The 22924-nt window shown below is 48.6% G+C and overlaps 1 protein-coding gene across 1 annotated transcript in view; it reads left to right on the plus strand.

Moving 5' to 3' along the window:
- The window catches only part of FGD5 (FYVE, RhoGEF and PH domain containing 5), a 118680-nt gene that overhangs the window by 89809 nt on the left and 5947 nt on the right, over positions 1-22924 (plus strand). Inside the window, exons 11-19 of the mRNA XM_028101778.2 lie at positions 5473-5544; positions 6589-6657; positions 10807-10890; positions 11881-11960; positions 14113-14212; positions 14528-14665; positions 15117-15246; positions 16057-16187; positions 21905-22033. Of these exons, the coding sequence (XP_027957579.2) occupies positions 5473-5544; positions 6589-6657; positions 10807-10890; positions 11881-11960; positions 14113-14212; positions 14528-14665; positions 15117-15246; positions 16057-16187; positions 21905-22033 (933 nt within the window). The remainder of the gene's footprint in view (positions 1-5472; positions 5545-6588; positions 6658-10806; positions 10891-11880; positions 11961-14112; positions 14213-14527; positions 14666-15116; positions 15247-16056; positions 16188-21904; positions 22034-22924) is intronic.

The following is a 22924-nucleotide window of genomic DNA, read 5'->3' on the forward strand; positions in this document are numbered from 1 at the left end:
TCTGTTTCACCATTAGAATAGTGAGGGGGGTCTACAGACTTGTACAGATCTGGTAAGTAATGTCCCAGCTGTGGTCTGAGACCATCTGCATCAGCACCTGGAGTGCCTTGTAAGCTACAAATTCCTAGGCATACCTTACATCTTCTCAGCCAGAATATCTGGGGGTCAGGTCCAGGGATATGCATTTTTTTAAAGATTTTATTTATTTATTTGACATAGAGATAGCGAGAGAGGGAACACAAGCAGGGGGAGTGGGAGAGGGAGAAGCAGGCTTCCCACTGAGCAGGGAGCCCGATGTGGGGCTCGATCCCAGCACCCTGGGATCATGACCTGAGCTGAAGGCAGACGCTTAATGACTGAGCCACCCAGGCGCCCCAGGGATATGCATTTTTAACAAGCACCCCAGGTAAATGTTTTGCTCACAAAAGTTTGAAAACCACTTGTCCACAAGAATATGTGAGCTCTAACTACACGCTGGGTTCTGCCAGAGTGTGACTCTGTTTGTTGGACACTGATTCAGTATTTACCAGTTTTCTGCCAAAGACGACCAACTTTATCCCACATCCCAGCTCTGTTCAAGTGGCTACCTTGATTACTTGTGTCCCGTATTTTCTGCTCCACTAAGATGTGGCTAGAGCTTTGTGTCGAGAAGGATTCTGAGGCTGAGTCCTAGCCCGGGGGAAAGAGTTCGGTGATCAGTTAGTTATGTGTTCCACCGGCAGAGGTGGGGTGATGGTGGTATGCATGCTGAGTACTTGCTCAGCTCTCCTGTGGCAGATACACAGAGCACCCTTTTAGCAAGTCATCCACAGGTAGAAGAAGGAGAGGGGAGTCACATCTATTAGACACCTACTCCATGTCAGTCTTGTGTTGGGGACTGGAGATACAGAGTTAAAACATGAATCCCAGCACGAGGAGATCACAGCTCATGGAGGAGTAAACATGTGGACATGATAAGCCTCATGAGGGAGAGAGAAAATGCCACATGGTTCAGAGAAGGGAGCCATCCCTCCCAGCCGGGGCTGTGAGAAGAGATGATGGAGGTGCCCCCACAGGGAGGACATATGCCTCAAAAGCAGAGAGAGGAAAGATGTGCCAGGAAGAGGAGTTGACCTGGGCAGAGGCATGGAGGTGGAGAAGCGTAGGTCACACCCGAGTTCAGAGAGCCACCCAGCCTGGCAGGAAGATGGGAGCAGGGTAGGTGAGGGAGGACAAGAGTCTGAACAGATGGTACGCTGAGTGTGGAGGCTAAAGCCAGCTGGGTGTGAAAACTGGTACATCGAACATGGTGTCATCATCAGGTTGTCTGTCCTCCTGCTCTGGGGTCCGTGAGCCCCTTGCTCTTTGTTGTTTTAGCATCATGTGCATGCAGTAAGATTTCCTTCAGCGTAGCCAAAGACAGAGGTGCTTTGGCGTCCCATGCCCCATCATGACATAGCATCAGATGGGCTGCACCTCATTCTCTGCACCTCACTTTAGCCAGGGATGCCTCTGTTTCCAAAAAGGAAAACTAGGTCACCAAGGGCCATGTCTTCCCTACTGTGGGTGCGCTCAGGTGTGGCACCACCTTGCAGGAGGAACTGAACCCCATCCCCCCCCGCCGGCTTTCTCGAAGTGCGGGGTTAGATGCTGTGCCTGGCACAGGCTGGCTCTTGTCTCTCCAGCTGCCTGGGGATACCACACTGGGCCTGCTCTGGATTATCAGCCCCTGCTGCATGCCTGCGGGAATAGGGATTGGACTCTGCCTGGGCCATGGACAGGCAGGTCCAGGTAAACCCAATGCCAGGGCAGAGCTCAGTGGCTTGAGTGGCCAAAGGGCAAGGCTGGGGCTCTGCCTCTCCTTCACCATGGCCACTACCCACCTCAGGCCTCATCACCTCCCAATGCTACCATTCCATTCAGAGTGATCCTGTTAAAATGTGTCTGATGGTGCCATGCCCCCATTTTACAAAGCCTTCTATGTCTCCACATTGTGTTCAGTAGAAGTACTCATTGGTTGTGAGAACCAGGGAAAGCTTCCTGGAGGTGGCAGCATTCACGTAGGTTTTATGCTCATATCAAACCATTGCCATAACTCCCCACAAAGGTAGCTAAGCTGGAGATATGAGTTCTAGGAAGAGCCAGGTCCCACCACCCTGAAATGGGACCCACATACCTACCTGACAGCTGGTCTGAAATGCCACTAATAAACTCACTAGAATAAAGTACTGACAGCCAAGCCAAACTATAAATCCATTGAACAGCCTGTTAACGGAAAACTGTTAGGTGATAGGAGAAGCTTTGGGAAGTGTTGACTCTAAGAGCTGAGGCCCAGGTAACCCCTCCCCTGCCGTGATCCTCACATTTTGATGGAGGACCAGGAATAAATGGGAGCAGTATGGAAGACGGGATGGGAAAGTCTTAGAAATGAGAGAAGTCATCCTCACCAGCTTTGCAGGAAAGGCTGTGGCAGATTCCCATGTGGCATCCTACTCACGGTGACCACAGCTGCCTCTATTGAGCAGGGGATCGTGCCTGACATTCTCCTCTAATCCTCAGGGGAACTATTATCAGCCCAGTGTCACAAGCAAGGAAACTGAGGCCTGGAGAGACGAGTTGCTTCACCCAGGATCACTCAGCTCTCAGAGTGGGAGCTGGGTTTGAACGTGAGCCTTTCTTAGCCACCAGGCCGGACATGCCTGCACACATCACTCACAGGTTCAGACCTGTAACCTCACACACATTCTTGCATGAAAACACGTGCATGTGCCCATGCGCGCCTCACCTGCTCCTCTCTCACGTGACACACATAAATGACCATGGGAACATTTTTCTCTTTCCCACATTTGGGTCTTTTTCTTTCTTTACCCAGCCATGAGGAATGTCATGAAATGTAGGCATGGAGGTTTAGAGTTGCTCCCAGGTTTGTGAGCACTGGGAATTCCTTCAGGAACTGGTCACAGGTTGGATCAGAGAGTGGATGCACCTTGCTTCTAACTGCAGTTACTCAGACCAAACCTCAGATTTCCTAGGAGAAAAATCCTACATCTGGTTGCAAGGTCAGGCTTTCGAGGCTTTTGATCAAATTAGCCGTTGACTGTCCTCCTCCCCATAGGATAAAAGTAAGCCGTCTCCCTCCAGAACAGAGTGAGGGGACAGGTGTAAGTCTGGGCTCTCCGATTTTCACTTTTTTTAAATAGACTTTTAAAAAAAATTTATTGAGGTACAATATATGTAACATAAAATTGACCATCTTAACCATTTTTAAGTACACAGTTCATCAGCATTAAGTACATTGACATTGTTGTGTGACCGTCGCCACCATCCACCTTTAGAACTTTTTCTCTGTCCCCAACTGAAACTGTCCCCACTAAATTCTAAGCCCCTCCCCCCCAGCTCCTGGCCACCACCATCCTACTTTCTGAACAGATTTTATTTTTTAGAACAGAGTTGCTCTAAAGCCCCTGTCTGATGGTTCTAATAACATTTGTGTTACCTCTCCTGGTTTTGTTGAAAGCTTTATTTCCTGAAAACGAGTTGGGGTTCTTTCTTGCTTTTTGTATTTCTAATAATGTTTGATTGAAGCTGGCATTATGTGTTGGAGGAATTATGGAGACTGAGGGAAACAGTATCTGCCCCAGAAGTGGCAGCGCCTGGTTTTGATCATGCCGTTCATGTAAGGGGTATAAGAGGTGGGGGTTGGGTCAGTCCAGTCAGTAGTTGAGTTGGGTTTGGGTTTTGTTATTGTTATGTCACCCTCAGAGCCCCACAGACTTCACACTCGTCCAGAAGGGGGCTGCTATTACCTGGTACTGTTTGTGGGGCCTGAGATGCCAGAAAGTTTTTCTCATTTTCCTTCCCCCCGCTGCCGCAGCGTTTAGCAATCCCTGCACCCCAGAAGGGGCCTCTCTCCATGCCCTTGCCCCTTCTCAGAGGTGGACTGCTATTTCCTATTACGCACTACTACGCTCCCAAGTCTGTGCTCTCCGGGACAAGCCTCAGTCTTCAGCAGGGCCTGCAAGCCAGGCTTTCTCTGCTTTCGTGCCCTTCCTCTGCATGGTAGCCAAACACTGCCCTGTAGCTGTGGCAGGTCTTGGACAGGTTTCTGCTTTGTATTGGTGCTACTTCCCCTCTCCTCAGGGAAGACAGCTTTTGCTTCTGCCCTTTCCCCAGGAGTAGTGAGTGGCACTTTGCCTGTCCTCTGGGAGGGGATTTCTTAGCCTCTCCCAGGGGCTGAGGGGTTTGTACAAGAGAGGGGGCTGGGGAATTTGGCAGGATTTTATGCCAGCCCCCCCCCCCAGTGGTAGCCTGCATGCCTTCACCGCCAGGGGGGGTTCTTTCTGGCCCCCTGCCCTGCCTCTAGTCTTCCTTGTGAGCCCCCGGTGGGAACTGCTAAAAAAGAAGAGCTTGCAAGTGACTGCAGATGTGCCTCGCATCTGGGGCTCTCTGTTATTCTAAACTGTCCCACCAGCCCACACCTGACCTTTCAGAATCCATTAACATTTTAGTTGCTTTCTTCTCCTCCTTTCTGCTGGCCGCCCCTTCCTCCTGTGTGTTGCAGCAGTGCATGTGGCTCACGTCGCTGTGAAGGGGTTTGTCAGTCTTCGGGATTCAGGTCCGGTGGGGTTGCCTTGGGACTTCAGCTCTGTAGTAGATGTAAGAGGAGTCAGGGCTCTGTGGATTACCTTTTCCTCATTATTAGGCTAGGGGCACTGTTCTCTATCACGAGTGGAAATGGAACAACTATTACACATTTCTAATGTGCAGGATATTGTGCCCAAAACTATCAACACGGTAAAAGCCTTTTCAAGACAATTTCCCTACACACAATTTTCACCTTGTTAATTGACTTTAGAACCTGACCCTGCATAAGGTTCAGGAGGCGCCCACCCCATGGGTGAGGCACTTGTTATTTCTAGTATAATGGGGTGCTGTACGGAGGAAAGGGAGGCATGTCACTGCATATTATATGTAACCCAGTGAGGGCCAACAGGAGTTCCCAGGCACACTTCTTTTTCTTCAAGGAGCACAGATCTGTTTCTTCCCCAGGTGGAACATTTTCTCAATTACTCTCCCTCAGAGGCCCGACCCTGGGCTGTAAGCCCAGAGAGACAGTCTGGTCTTGGGCATCTCTCTCCTCTGGGCTAGTGAAGTCTAGATGCGCCAGACCTTATGGGGCACACAGAGTTAGAGCAGGAGCTGTGGCCTGGAGATGTATATGGGTATCAGATAGCACAGCAAGAGCAAGTGACTTTCCCCATGGCACGCAGAAGATGGCGATGTCAGATCCCAGGCCCAGGGGGAGTAGCCTGAGTATAGGTAGCCCACATGTCTGGCATCCAGCAGACCCAAGCTCAGGTCCCAATCTTGCCACTGAGAGGAGGTCAGATTTTGGGCAAGGCCCTTCTGGGTTCCGTTTTCCTCCTCTGAAGTAGAAGCAATGCCCTTGAAGGGGTCCTGACCATTTCCCTCTCGTTCTGCTCCCACCCATAGGAAAACCTGCAGAAGTTGGTCCACATTGAGCATAGCGTTCGGGGCCAAGGGGATCTCCTCCAGCCAGGAAGGGTGAGTGCCACCGCCGCCATGGGCAGGGACAGAGGGCGGCCTGGTAGGCAGGCGGGTGAGGCTCTGATAAGACCCATTGTTCAGCTGGGCTGGTCCCAGACAGGCCTGGCTGCAGGTGCTGTTTACCCGCAGAGGGAGGGAGGGCAGGGCACGGGCTCTGCTGGGCTCACAAGGCCCATGGGCTGCCTCCCCTGGGGTTTTCCACTTTCAGGACCTTTAAAGAAACAGTGTCATTTGGGTTCAGCGTCCCCTGTGGTTCTTTTCACCTCTGAGAAGAAGAGACGCCGATTATTTTTAGTTTAGCCCGGCATTGCTGGGAAATCAGGAAAACCATCTCTCAAGAGCCCCAACAAAGCATCTTAAAAATAACATTTTTCAAGAGACAAATTTACCCACTTTTCAGCTTCCAAATGGAAAACCTAAAACTCAGCTCAAAAATAGTCAAAAATGTGTTTGTTACCTGCTATGGTCCATGAAGGACAAGAGACAAAGAAATGAGAGGTTGTACTCAGGATAATTTACTCAAAATTAGCAGGAATCTCACTAGTCTGAGATTCTGTAAAATCACACTTAATGTTTTGGTCCTGGGTCATCAGATTAGTAAATATTTATTGAACATCTATTTTATTTATTTTTAAGTAACTTTAAACATCTATTTTAAACATTCTCCAGAATTTTGGAGCCTGTAGCAACTGTTCACAGGTCTTCAGCTGTTTTAGCAAACCTTCAGAGGCTCCATTCTGAAGGTCTCCTCATGGCAGCAAATCAGGGAAAGAGTCCCTGTCTGGATCCCTTGGAGACCAGAACAGTGTCTGGGGCTTGGAATAAGTCAAGGTGGGGTGCTCCTAAGAAGCGGAGCCTCCTGTCTGTCTCCAGAGCTGTTGTGGCAAACGTGGGCACCTCCCTAAAGCTGGGAATTCACCCATGAATTCACTTTGGAAGGCATCGTAACTTAGGTTTCCCACTCAGGACCTTGTCCCCACTCTTCCTTAGGATGGCAGCAGGCATCAGCCTAACCCCCCAGGTCTGCTTCTCTCCCCACAGGAGTTTCTGAAGGAGGGGACACTGATGAAGGTAACAGGGAAAAGCAGACGCCCCCGGCACCTGTTTCTGGTAAGTACCTAGGCCCCAGCCCAGCCCCAGGACTGTCAAACTCTGTGAAATTTTCTAGGGTCATTATTCAAAGACAACTGGAAGGGAGGGGTGGGTGCTAGAACAGAGCCGAATATTTAGGATGAGGATCATTCTACAGAGCTGAGCTTTCCGGAGAGCTGAGAGCTTAACCCTCACCAACCACAGCCCTTCCTGTATTATTTGAGTGATTTTGATTGGAATTTTATCGAAATTGAATTACCTGTGTCCCCATCTGAAACATCCTAACCCTGTGAATTTCTTATCCTGGAAATAACTGTTCCACTGCCTTATCTAACGCATGAGAAGACTGAGATCCAGAAGGGGAGTTTCCTTGGCTCCATCTCCCAGCAGGCTGGAGGCAGAGGCCCAGGAGGGAACCAGGGTTGTGACCCCAGTGTAGCATTTTCTCCACTGTGCACAAGACAGAGTACAGTGTAACATTTCTGATGCTTTACAGCCACATTCTGGAGTACCAGGGAATGTCCAGGCCTGTCGCTTGATAACATCAACCTCTGTGGCTGTTGAGCTGCAAGCAGCAATTTGCCCCAGTCCTACAACTCCAAGTTGTTTTGCCTTTTAAGTTCTCCTACCTGCTGTGTATGATTTTCTCTCTTTTCTTCACTATTTTAGCTTTCTTTTTTTTTTTATTACTCTCAGTCGTGGCTGCCCCAACAGTCTCCTTATACTTTGTTAAGAGTTGTGTGCAAAGTAACAGTAAACAGGCTCCAAGTGTCTAAAAACCTGTTTCAGACATTTAGTGAGCACCTCTGGTGTGCTGGGCACTGGAAACAAAGAGATAAAAGCCTCATGCTATACCCTCAACCTTCAGTGTCAAATGTAAATACCGAGTTATGAGAATGGTATATAATCTCAGGGCCACTGGAGCAAAAAGGAAGAGCAAAGAGAGTCTGGGGGAAGCCGTCCTTTGTTCCATGTTAGTCTAAAAATTTGAAAACTGTTTCTATTGAGAAGAAATCATACCCTTGAATTTAGGGATATCTATGTGGTCATGAGCCGGAGTGAGGAGGTTAGATCCTAACCCAACACTTAGCCCCTCTATAACCCTTAGACAAGTGACAGACATGTCTGAGCCTCCGGTTTCCCAGGAGGAAAGTAGGAATACTGGGCGGTTTGGGGAATTAAATGAGGCACACGGAAGCCGCTTATTTGGTAACAGTGTCCTCCCTTCCCTCTGGCAATTGCCGTATGGGACACAGGTCCTCCCTCTGCGCCAGCACAGCCCTGGGGAGAGTTGGAGCCCACGAGACCGTGTCCTCTGAGAATGAAAAATGAAGGTCCGGGATGGTACAAAAGGAGCGTGAGCTTTGGAGTCAAACTGGATTCACATCCCAGTTCTGACACTTACTGGCTCTTGAGGCCCACGGCACATCTGTCATTGCCCTTCTCTTTACAGTGGGGTAATAGTCCCTCCTGCCAGTGGGGGAAGGGAGTGAAGCCCCAGCTGGAATAGAGGGAGCTCCGTGCTGGTCCCCTAGCCATTCCCCATCTGGCCACCTCCTCTGGCCAGGCTCTGCTCATGCCTGTGCCTCTCACAGGGACCCAGACTGCCACGGTCTGTCCTTCTCTCCCTCCTCCCCTCCCTCACGTGCCCTCCAGCATCTAACTGGCCCTTCATCATAGCCTCTCTCTCAGGCATCTCAATGCTAGGCCTGGGTCTCTCTTATTCCCTTGTTATTATTAGGCCATAGCTCCCCGCAGGCTGAACCTGGGTCCCATTCTTTGCTCTGTCTTAGCACAGGACCTTCATAAATTTCCCCTGGAGAAAGAGGTGGGAGGAAGATAGGTTCTTGAGCCAGGAAGACCCATGATGAACACACTTAAGACTTTTTCTTCCCCATAAGGTACCAGTTTCATAAAATAATTGTAACTGTAGAACAAAGTCAGGGCATCTGCCCACCTGCACAGGGGTTTTGGTAATGGCTACAGAGAGGTTCCCACCATGGCCCCAGGTGGTAGGTGGGGCTCCACACTGGTGGCTTATTATTGTGTGAGAGAGATACCCCTTCACTCTTCCATGAAGAATTCCTCTATCTTCCTCCAAATCAGGCTGCAAAACACCCGCTTTGAAGAGGAAAGGAGAACTCTGGGCAATGGAAGGCAGCCTGGTCCTGACCACTCATAAAACCCCAGGGTGCTAATGCCAGTTGCCATGGCAGCAGGTGCTTGAGGGGCAGCCACACAAAGGCTGGGACTGCTCTGATGAGTGACATGAGCCAGTTCCCCAGGGTGGGCAGGCTTATGAGCCCAGCTCTGTGCCCAGGTTTGGTCACTGTCCCCAGATGGGGCCAGGACTCACCGTGTGACCACCTCCAACACACCACACCTGGACACACTGGAGGCGCATTCATTTACATATGACCCTGCCTCTGCCACTTACAAGCTTTGTAACCTTGGGCAGGTTGTCAGGGCTCTCTGTGCCTTAGTTTCTTCCTCTGTGAAATGAGGATGACAATGGTAGAGCCTGCCTGATGGGATTGTTGGGGGCTGACCTGAGATCAGGGTGCTGAGCTCAGCCCCTGGCACAGAGTGAGTCTTGTCATTATTAGAAGGGCAGAGCTGGAAGGAGCTTTGAAGGTTCCTCTGACCTGGGGGTCAGCCTGCCACCTGTTTTTGTTAGTAACGGTCTATTGGAACACAGTCTCATCCCTTTGTTCATGGATGGTCTGTGAATGCTTTTAGACTACAGTGACTGAGTTGAATGGTTGTGACAGAGACTCTATGACCTGCAAAGACTTGAATATTTGCTATCTAGCCCTTTATTAAAAAGTTTGCTGGCCCCTGGTCTCCTCCAACTCTGATTAGAGACAGTGAGGTCCAGAGAGAGGAAGGGTTTGCCTGAGCTCACCCAGCATCTCTGGGTCCAGGCCAGGTCTCCCACACTGCTCCGGCTGCAATGCTGGGATCCTAAGAGCTGGTGGCAGGAAGCCTCATCTATTCTGTTCCCTGAGCAGACTCTCTATGGGGGGAGGAAATGCTAATCCTGAGTTCTTGCTCTGTTTTAGCTCCTTAGATGCCTTGCCCTGTTCAGTCCTCACAACACCCCTAGCTTACGCTGGCTCCCACGTTGGGTGGGCTCACTGGGGGCCATTCTTTCTCAGCGTCCATAATGAGGTAGGGGTGGCAATGCCCCCCTGCTTTGCAGAGAGGGAGCCTACTTGTCCACCCACAGTTGCACAGCTACAGAGCAGGGTGAGGATTGACATCGTCTTTTCAAACTATAAACCTTTTAGCCAAACAGAAACACGCTCCCCTACGGAGATGAGGTGACTTTCACTTTCTTCCCCTTTGCTCCGGATGGGGGCAAGGAGCTTCAGTTGTTCATTCAACAAATATTGAGTACCTGCTGTGGTCACTGGAGTTACACCAGTGACCAGGACCCATCAGCTCCCTATCAGGGAGCTTCCTCTCCCTTCCTTAACTATACTTTATGACAGCTTCATTCATAGAGTAAAATATATCAATCTTAAGTCTGCGTACCTGCATATTGACTAATATGTGTCATTGTGTAACCACCACCTGGGTCAAGATAGAGAATATTTCTAGACCAACCCCCTGAAAGTTCCCCTAGGCTCCTTAGCACTCACTTCCCCCATCCCCTGCCCCAAGCAACCACTGGCCTAATTTCCATCACTACAGATTAGTTTTGCCTGATCTGGAACTCCATATAAATGTTATGAAGCAGTGTGTACCCCTCTGTGTCTGACTTCTTTCACTTAGCATGTTTTTGAGATTCGTCCATGCTCTTATGTGGACCATCAGTTCCTTTGGCGGCTATGTAGTTCTCCACAGTATGGATGTACTGTAGTTCATTTATCCATTCACCTGTTGATTAGACATTTGGGGTGGTCCCACTGTTTGGCTGTTATGAGTAAAGCCTCTATGAACATTCCTGTACTTGACCTTTTGTGGACATCTGCATTTATTCCTCTTAACTATCGACCTCGGAGTGAGTTTAAAGGAAGGGACTCATGTGTTTGCTCAGAGCGGTTTTGCTCTCCTGTGAGGGTCACTGGGGAATGCAAGATGCCTCTGCTCTCCAGAGCTCAGTGATCCTCCAGGACAGACAGCCTACAGCCTTCACATCTGATGGGGTTTCCTTCTCCCCAGATGAGCGATGTGCTCCTGTATACGTATCCCCAGAAGGATGGGAAATACCTGCTGAAGAACACATTGTCAGTGGCCAGCATGAAGGTAAATGCCTGGTGCTAGGCACCCTGGGGTGGGTGGGCAGAGGGAGACCTCAGGGGAGGAAAGACAGCATCCCCACTTCTAGGAGCACATAGACCAGCAGGAAGAGGCAGCCCTAAGGAAACAGCATTACACTGTGGGTTATAGCAGGATTGTGCTGTAAGTAGTCCAGGGAGAGTGGAGATGGAAGGAGGACTTCCCAGAGGAAGGGAGCTGAATTCTTTAGGGTAGATAATATTTGGACAGACGGGAAAGGGGAAAGGGAAGAGCATCCTAAGAAAAGGAAAACACATAAGGACACATTTGGAGGGAGGAAATAAGTGGGTGTTCAGTAAAGTTTTTTAAATTGTGGTAAAATATATATAACATAAATTTACCATTTTAACCATTTTTAAGTATACAGTTCAGCGACATCAAGTATATTCACACTGCTGTGCAACCATCACCACCATTCATTTCTAGAACTTTTGTATCATCCCCAGATGAAACTCTAGACCCATTCCTAACTCCCCAGGCCTCCAGCCCCCAACCCCTGGCATCCACCATCCTATTTTTTGTCTCTAGGAATTTGCTCTAGATAATTCATGTAAATAGAATCATACAGTATTTGTCTTTTTGTGACTGGCCTATTTCAGTTAGCAGGATGTCCTCAAGGTGCATCCATGTTGCAACCTGTGTCAGAATGTCCTTCCTTTTTATGGCTTAATGATATTCCATTGTACATATAGACCACATTTTTTTTCCCATTTGTTCATGGATGGACACTTGAGTTCCTTTCACCTTTTGGCCACAATGAATAATGCTGCTATGAACAAAGTATACACATACCTGTACAGAGCCTGCTTCTAGTGCTTTAGGGTACATACCCACCTTCCTAGGGGTGGATGGGTGCCCACAGGCCAGAGTTGGAGCCACGGTGTCAGGACCAGAAGAGGCGGGTCTGTGCTTGCCCCTCCCTGCCCCCACCCTGACAGTCTGCTCTTGGTTTTCTAGGTCAGTCGTCCTGTGATGGAGAAAGTGCCCTATGCTCTAAAGATCGAGACTTCCCAGTCCTGCCTGACTCTATCTGCGAGGTATGGGGAGGTGGGTAGAGGGAGGGTCTGAGGGATAAAGGGGCAGGATTTTGCAGGTGTTAAAGGTTGGAATAATAACCTGGATGTGTCATTTCTATTTTGGTATTATTTTGGGTTAAGGGACTTATTTTCTAGAGCCTGTCATTTAAATATAACAACAATATCTCATGTTTGTAAAAGTCTACGAATTATTGGGTCTTTACAGCAATGCAAGAGGTTAAGATCAGTAAAAAATGCATCGTGCACTTTAGTTCATAAAGTGGTCTGCTTTTGGGCTTTCGTATCTGGAGAGTGAGAGAAAAACATAATGAGTGAGCATTCATCATTTGCCTTTCCCTGGTTCGGGGGTGTGGCCTCTCTATCAGAAGTGTGTGTGTTTTCCCCAGGCCTTCGGCTACTCAGGGACCCCACCTCGCTTACTCTAGGCAGCCAAAGAGCTTCCCCCTCTCCCTATTTCCAGGCAAGGCCAGCTCAAGCTCCCTGGGCTCAGAAACCAGGGAGATGTGGCCCCTGCTGGGGCCACTGTGGGCACTGTGGGGGCTGAGAGAGGGTCCCCAAGACATGGGTGTCTGTGTCCCCTCTCAGCTGGTACATGACCTGGGGGTGGTGATTCCTGGGCTGGCACAGGATGCGCACACACTGACACAGTCTCATGCAGTTGCATTTATTCCTTCAGCATTTATTAGCCACTCCTCAGTGCCAGGTCCTGTGCTGAGGACACAAGAGTTAGACCTTGCTGTGCTCGGGGGAAGCCTACATTAAAGGCAGGAGACTTACGTATTGGTCATGATATAGAGCATAACTGCTGTAATAGTTAAAAGTGTTGATGACAAGAGTAACATACATTAGGCACCTACTGGGTCTCAGGCACCTCCTCTGACCCCATCGCCACCCTTGGCTGTGGGGCTTGAGACTGCTCCCATGCATGGGGAGTTGAGGCCTAGAAAGGTGTCACATGGCCATGTGAGGAGGAACTGGGGCTCAAACACAGGACTGTGTGACCCAGAGCTCTTATCCACTACTGTCTACTGCTGAGTGGGTAGAAGAAACCTTGAAAATTCCAAGGAGTGACCACCCATCTGGGGAAGTGAGGGAAGGCTTCATGGAGGAGGTGATGCCTAGATGGGGTTCCATGGCATCTTTTCTCCTCATCTCTAGGTAAAGTCAGGGGCCTGAGACGGCCCGGGGTATGGTTTCTATATGTCCAGCTGTGAGGTGGGAGTGGTGACAGGACACACTCAGCCCTTCAGATGAGGCTGCCCATCTCTGCTAGGCAGGGGCACTGCCCTTTGGCTAGTGGCCTCGAGGAGCCACCGTCACTGACAGGCCGGTCACCTTCCTGCACACCCAGATACTTCATGCTGAAGCTTCCAGGAGACAGGCGGGCGCATACATCTCCCTTCAGGGACATGGCATCTTGTTGGCCATTCCCCCCTACCCCCACCTCCCTCCCAGGCCAACGTGGTCCCTTCTCCGGGCTTTCCTGGGTCAAGGCCACACTCTTATGCAGGGTGGGAGCGACACCTAGTGGGCCCTGGGAGAATTTTCACCCCGCTGTCTCTTGGGACCATGCTCACCACTCAGAAAACCCTGCAGGGCACGGTGCAGAATGGGGATTTGGGAAACCAACTTGTTGGGTGAGGGAGTGTCTGGGAAACTATGTGAGAAAATGAGGAGGAAGATGGGGCGGCGACAGGGATGTTGAACTTTTCCATCTTCGCCTGCCCCTCCCCTCCCCGTGTACACAGCCCTCTGCACCCTGCCCCCCGCCCCATCCCTCCTAAGGGTGGGACCCCTCTGCACCTCCCTAATGCCCTTTGCTTCTGCACAGTGTTTTGCCATTAACAAACCCACACGTCATTTCTTCCCCACAGCAGCTCTGGTAGCTAGAGGGATAGTGTTGACCATCCCGTGTTGCAGGAAAAGAAGCAGGCCCAGAGGACAGCTTTCTTGCCCTGGCTGCCCTGCTAGTAGATGGAGGCGCCAAGGTACAATCCTAGGCTGGTCTGGCAGACGGCCGGTTCTTGGTGGGATCTCAGACACCGAGAAGCCCGGCCAGGGGAAAGGTGGGGGGATTTGATCTACACTGAGAAGCAGAGGCTGAGCCACTGTGCATGCTGCATGCCTTGCTTACGCCACGTTGCGCCCGCAGCTCCTGCGCAGAGCGGGACGAGTGGCACAGCTGTCTGAGCAGAGCCCTCCCTGAGGATTACAAGGCCCAGGCCCTGGCTGCCTTCCACCACAGTGTGGAGGTGAGTGGGGCCCTGCCCCGCCCCTGACACTGGCCTCACAGCCCTGGGTTTCCCTGGGCACCCACACACCCAGAAGGACTCTCAGCTCCTTCCATCGGGCTCCTCCTCCCACCCTTCCCACCAGCTCCCCCATGGCCAGGCCCAAGTACAGCACCTCCAGTTGGCTCTGTTTCTGACCCGAGATTAGCATCCTAGAGGATGCCGTGGGGTGGAAGGGGTTGTAGAATTAGAATCCATCCCACACCCCGTACAGGAAAGAGGGCACCCATCTAGCCATCTCCTGACCACACCGCTCATCCCATTCCATTGCTCCAGATACGGGAGAGGCTGGGGGTCAGCCTGGGGGAGAGGCCCCCCACTCTGGTGCCTGTCACACATGTTATGATGTGCATGAACTGTGGCTGCGACTTCTCCCTCACCCTGAGGCGTCACCACTGCCACGCCTGTGGCAAGGTGAGTCACCTCATCTGGGTGAGTGTGAACTTGGGGTCGTGTGGGGTGGGCACTCGGACATCCTGCAGTTACTCTTGGGCTCAGGGCAGGGTGTTTTCACATTAACCTTGTGAGGCCCCATTTACCGATAGCCTCAAACCAGGGCTCCAAATCCCATTCCATTCCACCACTGCATTCCCAAAAGAAAATCATAGCACACGTGATTATTGTCTTTGGAGAAAAAGTATCATGTCCTGGTTAAGGGCTCAGCAGAAAAACTGATAGACACTTACACAGAAACTCTGTGTCTCCACGATGGGAAAGCAGGGGGACCTGGCACAGTCCTGTGCTCAGAGCAGTACCTGGAGAGGTGGGGGGTGAGTCAGCAAAGGGGAGAAGATGCTGGTCCTCTGCACATGCACATGCAGAGGGTGAGAACTGTTCCAACGTATGTCCCCACGCGGGCTTGCAGATTGTGTGCCGGAACTGTTCAAGAAACAAGTACCCTCTGAAGTACCTCAAGGACCGGATGGCCAAGGTCTGTGATGGCTGCTATGGGGAGCTGAAGAAGAGGGGCGGGGATGTCCCAGGACTGATGAGAGGTAACCTGGGCACCACTGTTCTTCCGGGTGGCTTCTCGCTGGCCCCTGGTTGTGCCTGAAACCACTTTCCTGTGGAGTTCAGAACAAAAGCAGCCCTGAAGGAGGAAATAAGGGTTTAAACTCATACCTGGGGCACCATTTCCCAAAATGTTGGCTCCATGGGAAATCGATAGGCACTCCCAGAAGAAGGGTCTGTGGGCAGCTAAGCTTGGGAAACGCTGGGTCAGTGCCTCTCTGTGAAGGGGATAGCAGGCGTGGTGCTTCAGGTATACTTTGCCATGGTTGACCCTCTTTTTGAAAATGTTCTATAGGCTTGTGTTCTATGGGACCTTTCCAGGATAAGGATTTTGAGACAGATAGCAGAGGAGTTGTGGATCAGGGAAGGGCTGAGGGCTCCTTGAGTGATAAAGGATCCTGAGGAAGCCAAGCTGGCTCCTGAGAGACTGCGGTCAGGGTACAAGCTTTGCCCAAGCAGGGTTGGGCCAGAGGGACAGCAAGTGTATACTGGGCCCAAAACCAAAGATTTCTCCTCCATGGGGCCACCTGAGGCCATCACAGAGGACAGCCCAGGTGAAGAAGGGATAGCCAGCACCCAGGAAAAGCCTTCCTTTGTGGCCCCCACGGCCTTCGTGTCATCAGAGGGAGTGTGCCTGTCTTTCTGGTCACACCTAATCCCCCTCATGAGGCTGATTCCCATCTCAGGAGGGACCCAGAGCTCTAATTTTATAGGAATTGGCATTCCAAAGCAAGAAGCATGCCTGTCCATGTGGACACTCACCTCCCATCCCCTGTGGCTTGTCTTGGTTACAGAGCGGCCCGTGAGCATGAGCTTCCCCCTGTCCTCCCCCCGCTTCTCAAGCAGTGCCTTCTCATCTGTCTTCCACGGCATCAACCCCTCAACTTTCAAGAAACAGAAGAAGGTCCCTTCAGCCCTGACCGAGGTAAGGCAGGCGGACTGCCTATGTGAGAGGCAAGGGATTTAGAAGGTTCATGGTCCTCCTCGGTGGACAGGGTCTGACCTCCCCCAGCCTGGCTGAGCTCTTCAGGACAAAGAGAATTCCCAAATGGGAGACACTCTTGTGACAAGGACTGACTCACCACTAACAAGGGCCTGTCTCCTGGGCGTGACTGAGAACATGCCTGCTTGGTGGCAGAAGGCAGGACCCGAAATGTAGATGGTGCTAAAAGTCTTTCCCATCCCTCTCTCCCCTCCAAGTCTTTCTTTTTTTCTCCTTACTTTCTCTCCTGTCCCATGGCCTAGACCTGGTCCCCATGGGTAGTGCACAGATCACTGGGGTCCTTCTGACTAAAACAGCCACAGTCCTGGCTTAGCCCTCCCTAGCAGGCCCTTGGAGCTGTGCTGCCCACTCGGCCTGCGGGTCCCAAAGGGCCTCGGGTGCTGAGCCTCCTGGAGGATGTGGGACTGTCTGCAGGAAGCCTCAGAATTGCTTAAGTTCAAGTCTATCCTATAAGGAGGGCCAGATTATATGTCTATATTCTGGTCACAACCACAAACAAATGTGTGTCCATGAATATACATGCTGTCGAAAGAAGATCAGCTGTTTCCAAGTTTTTGCATTAATATTCATTATTGAGTAGCAGGTGGCAAGGGTTTCAAAAAGTGTTAGGGCATGGAAATTTTAAAGGGGTACAGTTCTACTCGTTTACTTAATTCCTTTGCATATTAAAAATCTTGGGAATAACACATACATGGTAAAAAAAAAATTTTTTTTCAAAACAGCACAAAAGAATACCTGATGAAACATGAGTTTCTCTCCCTCCCCGAACTCCTCCAGTCCCACCTTCTCCCAGAGGTAACCACCATCAAGTTTCTTAGGGATCCTTCCAGAAATTTTAATGTATATACATAATAAAGATGTACATTCATTGATCCTTTTTTTTTTTTACTGAAAAGGTAAATTGTACTGAATCTTCTATACACTCTTCACACTTAATTTCTCTTAGCTATCATTCCACATTTGCTCACACATACAAATCTCATACTTTATACGTTGTATGGTTGTAGCATCATTTATTTAACCTAGTCCCTTTCCACCAATTGAGAAAAGATCACCTTTTCACTCCTGCTGGGCAGAACCTGAGTGTTCCATGGGCACACAGTTTGAGAACCGCTGCTCTTAGCCTTCTGGAGTCCAGCTGTCTTTGTTGCTGGTGTCCTAGCTAGCCCTTTGGTAATTTTTGCTCAAAGTGACAACCTTTTTATTACCTAGCAAAGACTGCACTTAGTAGGATTTGCAGCAGCCCCAGGAGAAATGTGCCCCACCTGTCACCTGCTGCCCTGTCCCTTCTCTGCAGCTCCACCTTAACAGTAAGCCCTGCTCCCCATGAGAAAGTCTGCAGAAATGCTGTCTCCCTGATCACCCGCCAGAAAGGGAGGTCAGAATCGGTTTCCCCCGACATACTCTGTCTACTCTGTCTTTCTCACTCTGCGAGCTGCCCTGGCAGGGCAAGTGCAGGGAGACAAAGCCTGTGTCTGGTGCTAGGAGTCCTGGAACCTGTGGCGGACACAGGCTCCTTTCCTGGTACTTCTTAAAACAGTCCAGGCTGGGTTTCTGGGGGGCTCAGTTGTTAAGCGTCTGCCTTCGGCTCAGATCATGATCTTGGGGTCCTGGGATCGAGCCCCACGTCGGGCTCCCTGCTCAGTGGAAAGCATGCCTCTGGCCTTCCCCTGCTCATTCTCTCTCTCCCCCCCTCTCTCTCATGAATAAATAAAATCTTAAAAAAAAAAAAAAATCCCAGGCTGGTGATGGCCTCCTTTCCCTGCATTGAAGTTCATTGACCTTTGGAGTATTTGCCAAGAGATCCAAGTTCTTTACCCTCTCTTCAACTAAGTAGAGATTTGACCTTCGGTAGATAACCTCCATTCCTCCAGGCCTCAGTTTCCCCATCTGTAAAATGGGAAAGTCAGATGAAATTATTTCCAAACCTGGCCTTCTTGCTCCAATAGTAAGATTAATATTTATGAGCAGTCCTGTGGGTCAGGCACTATACCTGTCAGGTACCTCTCTTATGTCATTAATTCCAGTCTTGCTAGTAGGGAATCTAAGACTTAGAAGAAGTAAATTGCCCACATTGCCCATCCAATAACTGGGAGAACCTGGGCTGGAACCCCAGACTGGTATTTCTCCAAACCTGTATTGTGTTCTGAACCCCCACATAAAGACTGCAACAGACAAATACTACTTCTACTAATAACAACAGGAATTAACCCGCCCCCCATTAGGAAGAAGATTATAAAACCTTTTAAGTAAACATTACAAAGAGGATCCATCCTTAAATATAAGAGATAAGCTTAAGAATCAGGGGCACCTAGGTAGCTCAGTCAGCTGAGCTTCTGACTCTTGGTTTTGGCTCAGGTCACAATCTCAGGATCGTGAGATTGAGCCCCATGTTGAGCCCACATCAGGCTCTACATTCAGCACGGAGTCTGCTTAAGATTCTGTCTCTACCTCTGCCCCCCCAACTTGTGTTCACGTGCTCTCTCTAAAATAAATAAAATCTTTAAAAATTTTAAAAAGTGTAAGAATCAAATTTATTTTTTTGAGCATGTATGTATGGGTTTTTTTATTTTTTCAAGTTTTTATTTAAATTCCAGTTAGTTAACATACAGTGTTTATTAGTTTCAGGTGCACAATATAGTGATTCAACACTTCATACATCACCCGGTGCTTGTCACAAGTGGCCTCCTTAATCCCCATCATCTATTTCACCCATCCCCCACCCCTCTCCCCTCTGGCAACCATCAGTGTGTTCTCTATAGTTAGGAGTATGTTTCTTGGTTTTTTTCTCTCATGTTTTTCCCCCTTTGCTCATTTGTTTCTTAAATTCCACATATGAGTGAAATCATATGGTATTTGTCTTTGTTTGACCGACTTATTTCACTTAGCATAATACTGTCTAGCTCCATCCATGTCATTGCAAATGACAAGATTTCATTCATTTTCGTGGCTGAGTAACATTCCACTGTATATATTTACTACATCTTCTTTATCCATTCATCAATTGGTGGACACCCGGGCTGCTTCCATATCTTGGCTATTGTCGGTAATGCTGCTATAAACATTGGGGTACATGTATCCCTGTGAATTAGTGTTTTAGTATTCTTTGGGTAAATACCCAGTAGTGTGATTGCTAGATCTAGATGGTAGGTTAGTTATTTTAACTTTCTGGGGAACCTCCACACTGTTTTCCACAGTGGTTGCACCAGTCTGCATTTCCACCAACAGTGCAAGAGGGTTCCCCTTTCTCCACATCCTTGCCAACACCTGTTGTTTCTTGTGTTGTTGATTTTAGCCATTCTGACGGGTGTCAAGTGGTTTTTCATTGTAGTGTTGATTTGCCCTTCCCTGATGATAGTGAGGATAAACATCTTTTCATGTATCTGTTGGCCATCTGGATGTCTTCTTTGGAGAAATATCTGTTCAAGTTTTATGCCCACTTTTTAATTGGATTATTTGTTTTTTGGGTGTTGAGTTTTATAAAGGCTTTATGTATTTTGTATACTAACCCTTCATCAGACATGCCATTGGCAGTTACCTTCTCCCGTTCCAAAGGTTGCCTTTTAGTTTTGTTGATTGTTTCCTTTGCTGTGCAGAAGCTTTTTATTTTGATGAAGTCCCAATAGTTTATTTTTGCATTTGTTTCCCTCGCCTCAGGAGACATATTTAGAAGGAAGTTGCTGTAGCTGATGTCAAAGAAGTTACTGTCTGTGTTCTCCTCTGGGATTTTTATGGTTTCAGGTCTCACATTTAGATCTTTAACCCATTTTTGAATTTATTTTTGTGTATGATGTAAGAAAGTGGTCTAGTTTCATTCTTCTGCGTGTTGCTTTCCAGTTCTCTCAACACCATTTGTTGAAGAGACAGTCTTCCTATTGGATATTCTTTCCTGCTTTGTCCAAGACTAATTGACCGTATAGTTGTGGGTCCATTTCTGCATTTTCTATTCTGTTCCATCGATCTCTGTATCTGTTTTTGTGCCAGCACCGTACTGTTTTAATGACTATAGCTTTGTAATATAACTTGAAGTCCGGAATTGTGATGCCTCCAGCTTTGCTTTTCCTTTTCACGGTTGCTTTGGCTAAATAGGGACTTTTGTGGTTCCACACAAATTTTAGGATTGTTTTGTTCCAGCTCTGTGAAATATGCTGGTGGTATTTTGATAGGGACTGCATTAAATATGTAGGTTGCTTTAGGTAGTATAGATATTTTAACAATATTTGTTTTTCTAGTCCATGAGCATGGAATGTTTTTCCATCCCTTTGTTCCATCTTCAGTTTCTTTCATCAGGGTTTTATAGGTCTTCATAGTATTGGTCTTTCACCTCTGTGGTTAGGTTTATTCCTAGGTATCCTTTTTCTGGTGCAGTTGTAAATGGGAATGATTCCTTAATTTCTCCTGCTGCTTCATTATTGGTGTATAGAAATGCAACAGATTTCTGTACATTGATTTTGTATCCTGTGACTTTACTGAATTTATCAGTTCTAACAGTTCTTGGGGGTCTTTTGTGTTTTCTATGTATATAGTATCATGTCATCTGCAAATAGTGAAAATTTTACTTCTTCCTTCCCAATTTGGATGCCTTTTTTTTAGGCAATCTCTACACCCAACATGGGGCTCAGACTCATGAACCCAAGATCAAAAGTCACATGCTCCACCAACTATGCCAGCCAGGCACCCCAATTTGGATGCTGCTTCTTTCTTTTTGTTGTCTGATTGCTGTTGCTAGGACTTCCGGTACTATGTTGAATAAAAGTGGTGAGAGTGGATACCCCTGTCTTATTCCTGACTGTAGAGGAAAAGCTCTCAGTTTTTCTGCATTTAAGATAATATTAGCTGTGCATTTTTCATATATGGCCTTTATTATGTTGAGGTGTGTTCCCTCTAAACCTACTTTATTGAGTGTTTTTATCATGAATGGATGTTGTGCTTTGTCAAATGCTCTTTCTACATCTATTGAAATGACCGTATGGTTCTTATCCTTTCTTTTGTTAATGTGATGTACCACGTTGATTGATTTGCAAATATCGAACCACCCTTGCATCCCAAGAATAAATCCGGTTTGATAGTGGTGAACGATTTTTTTAATGTATTGTTGGATTCAGCTTGCTAGTATTCTGTTGAGGGTTTTTGCATCTATGTTCATCAGAGATATTTAGCCTGTGGTTCTCTTTTTTAGTGGTTTCTCTATCTGGTTTTGGTATCAGAGTAATGCTGGCCTCATAGGTTTCCTTCCTTTTCTATTTTTTTTTTTTTTTGAAAAGTTTGAGAAGAATACATATTAAGTCTTGTAAGAATCAATTTTAGAAGGAAGAATCTTTCTCCCAGATATTTGCATATTATGGGGCCTTGTGGGTTGGGGAGAGGGAGCCAAGAATCTGAAACATCACTCAGGGCAGCACTCCTGAAGGCAGTTTTTGACTCTGTGTCGTCTCCTGCGTCCACTCAGTAAGTCCTGTCTTAATCCCTGGTACCGTTTTGCTGCTTTTGAGGTGCTGGATGTATCCTGAGACCTCATCCAAGTCTCAGATTTCAAAGCAGTGTAAACACTCTGCCAGCTGGTTTGCAATGTCATTTTAGCTCCGTCTGAACCATGCCTACCCCCTGGTGCCCTGACCATTCTGCTTCTCTTCTGTCAGGTGGCCGCCTCGGGAGAGGGCTCCGCCATCAGTGGCTATCTGAGCCGGTGCAAGAAAGGCAAGAGGCACTGGAAGAAGCTCTGGTTTGTCATCAAAGGCAAAGTGCTCTACACCTACATGGCCAGTGAGGTAGTGGTGGTTCATGCTCTCTCTCCTCTCACCTGTGAAGGCCCTCAGGTTAAGCTCATGCCTCAGAATGTCCATCTGGGTATGCACAACACCCCATCGCCTGCAGGGCAGTGTGAGGCTGGATGCGGGTTCCAGTTCCCCTATCACTCCAGTCTGTGTTGGGCAGTACCATGAGCTGAGTGTTGCTACAAATACACAACCATGTGTCGGTTCCAAGTTGAAAGAATTTACCTTTCTCTGTGGAGATAAGGTGGGACAGCTTGCAGACCTGTGCACCCAAGTGTTTGAAGGTCACAGGCCCAGCATCTAGCACAAGCCAGGCACTCCATAAGAGCAGGCTGCTTTCTGCTCTCCATCTCAGTGTCTGGGACAGAATTCAACACAGCTTGGAGGAAGCTACCACACTTTTTTACTCTGTGCATTTCTTTTCTCAGGGAACTACATTGTTTTTGTGGTAATGTTTCTACTAAATAAAACTTAAGTTGATACTTTTTACAGAGCATCTTACCTTTACATATAAAATGTAGGAGGGCCTTGGAAGTCGAGCCTGCTTCCAGACTAGCCAGGTGTGGACTATGGTTATACAGCAGGGGGCTGTCTGGTCCTGACCCAGGCTGAAGCTGGAGGATAGTTTGAAAGATTTCCATGTCTAGCCCCCACCATCCGGTGGCTTCCACGGGCTAAACCCACTTTGAAAACGGGACTTAAGAGCCCAGCTGCTGAGCGTGTATGTTTTACCCCAGGAGGATATTCACATCAGCACAGGACTGGTGCTTCTACCCCACCCCCAGATGCTGGCGAAGGCGCAAGACACTTTATTTTGGGGGCATAAACATTCTCTTACGAAAGACCTGTAGCTGTGATGGTTGCAGCCTGCCCCTCCCTCAGGGA

This window comes from Eumetopias jubatus, unplaced genomic scaffold, assembly GCF_037043125.1.
Source record: "Eumetopias jubatus isolate StellerSeaLion01/CBP00866 unplaced genomic scaffold, mEumJub1_p1.0 scaffold_1, whole genome shotgun sequence".
Taxonomy (NCBI): Eukaryota; Metazoa; Chordata; class Mammalia; order Carnivora; family Otariidae; genus Eumetopias; species Eumetopias jubatus.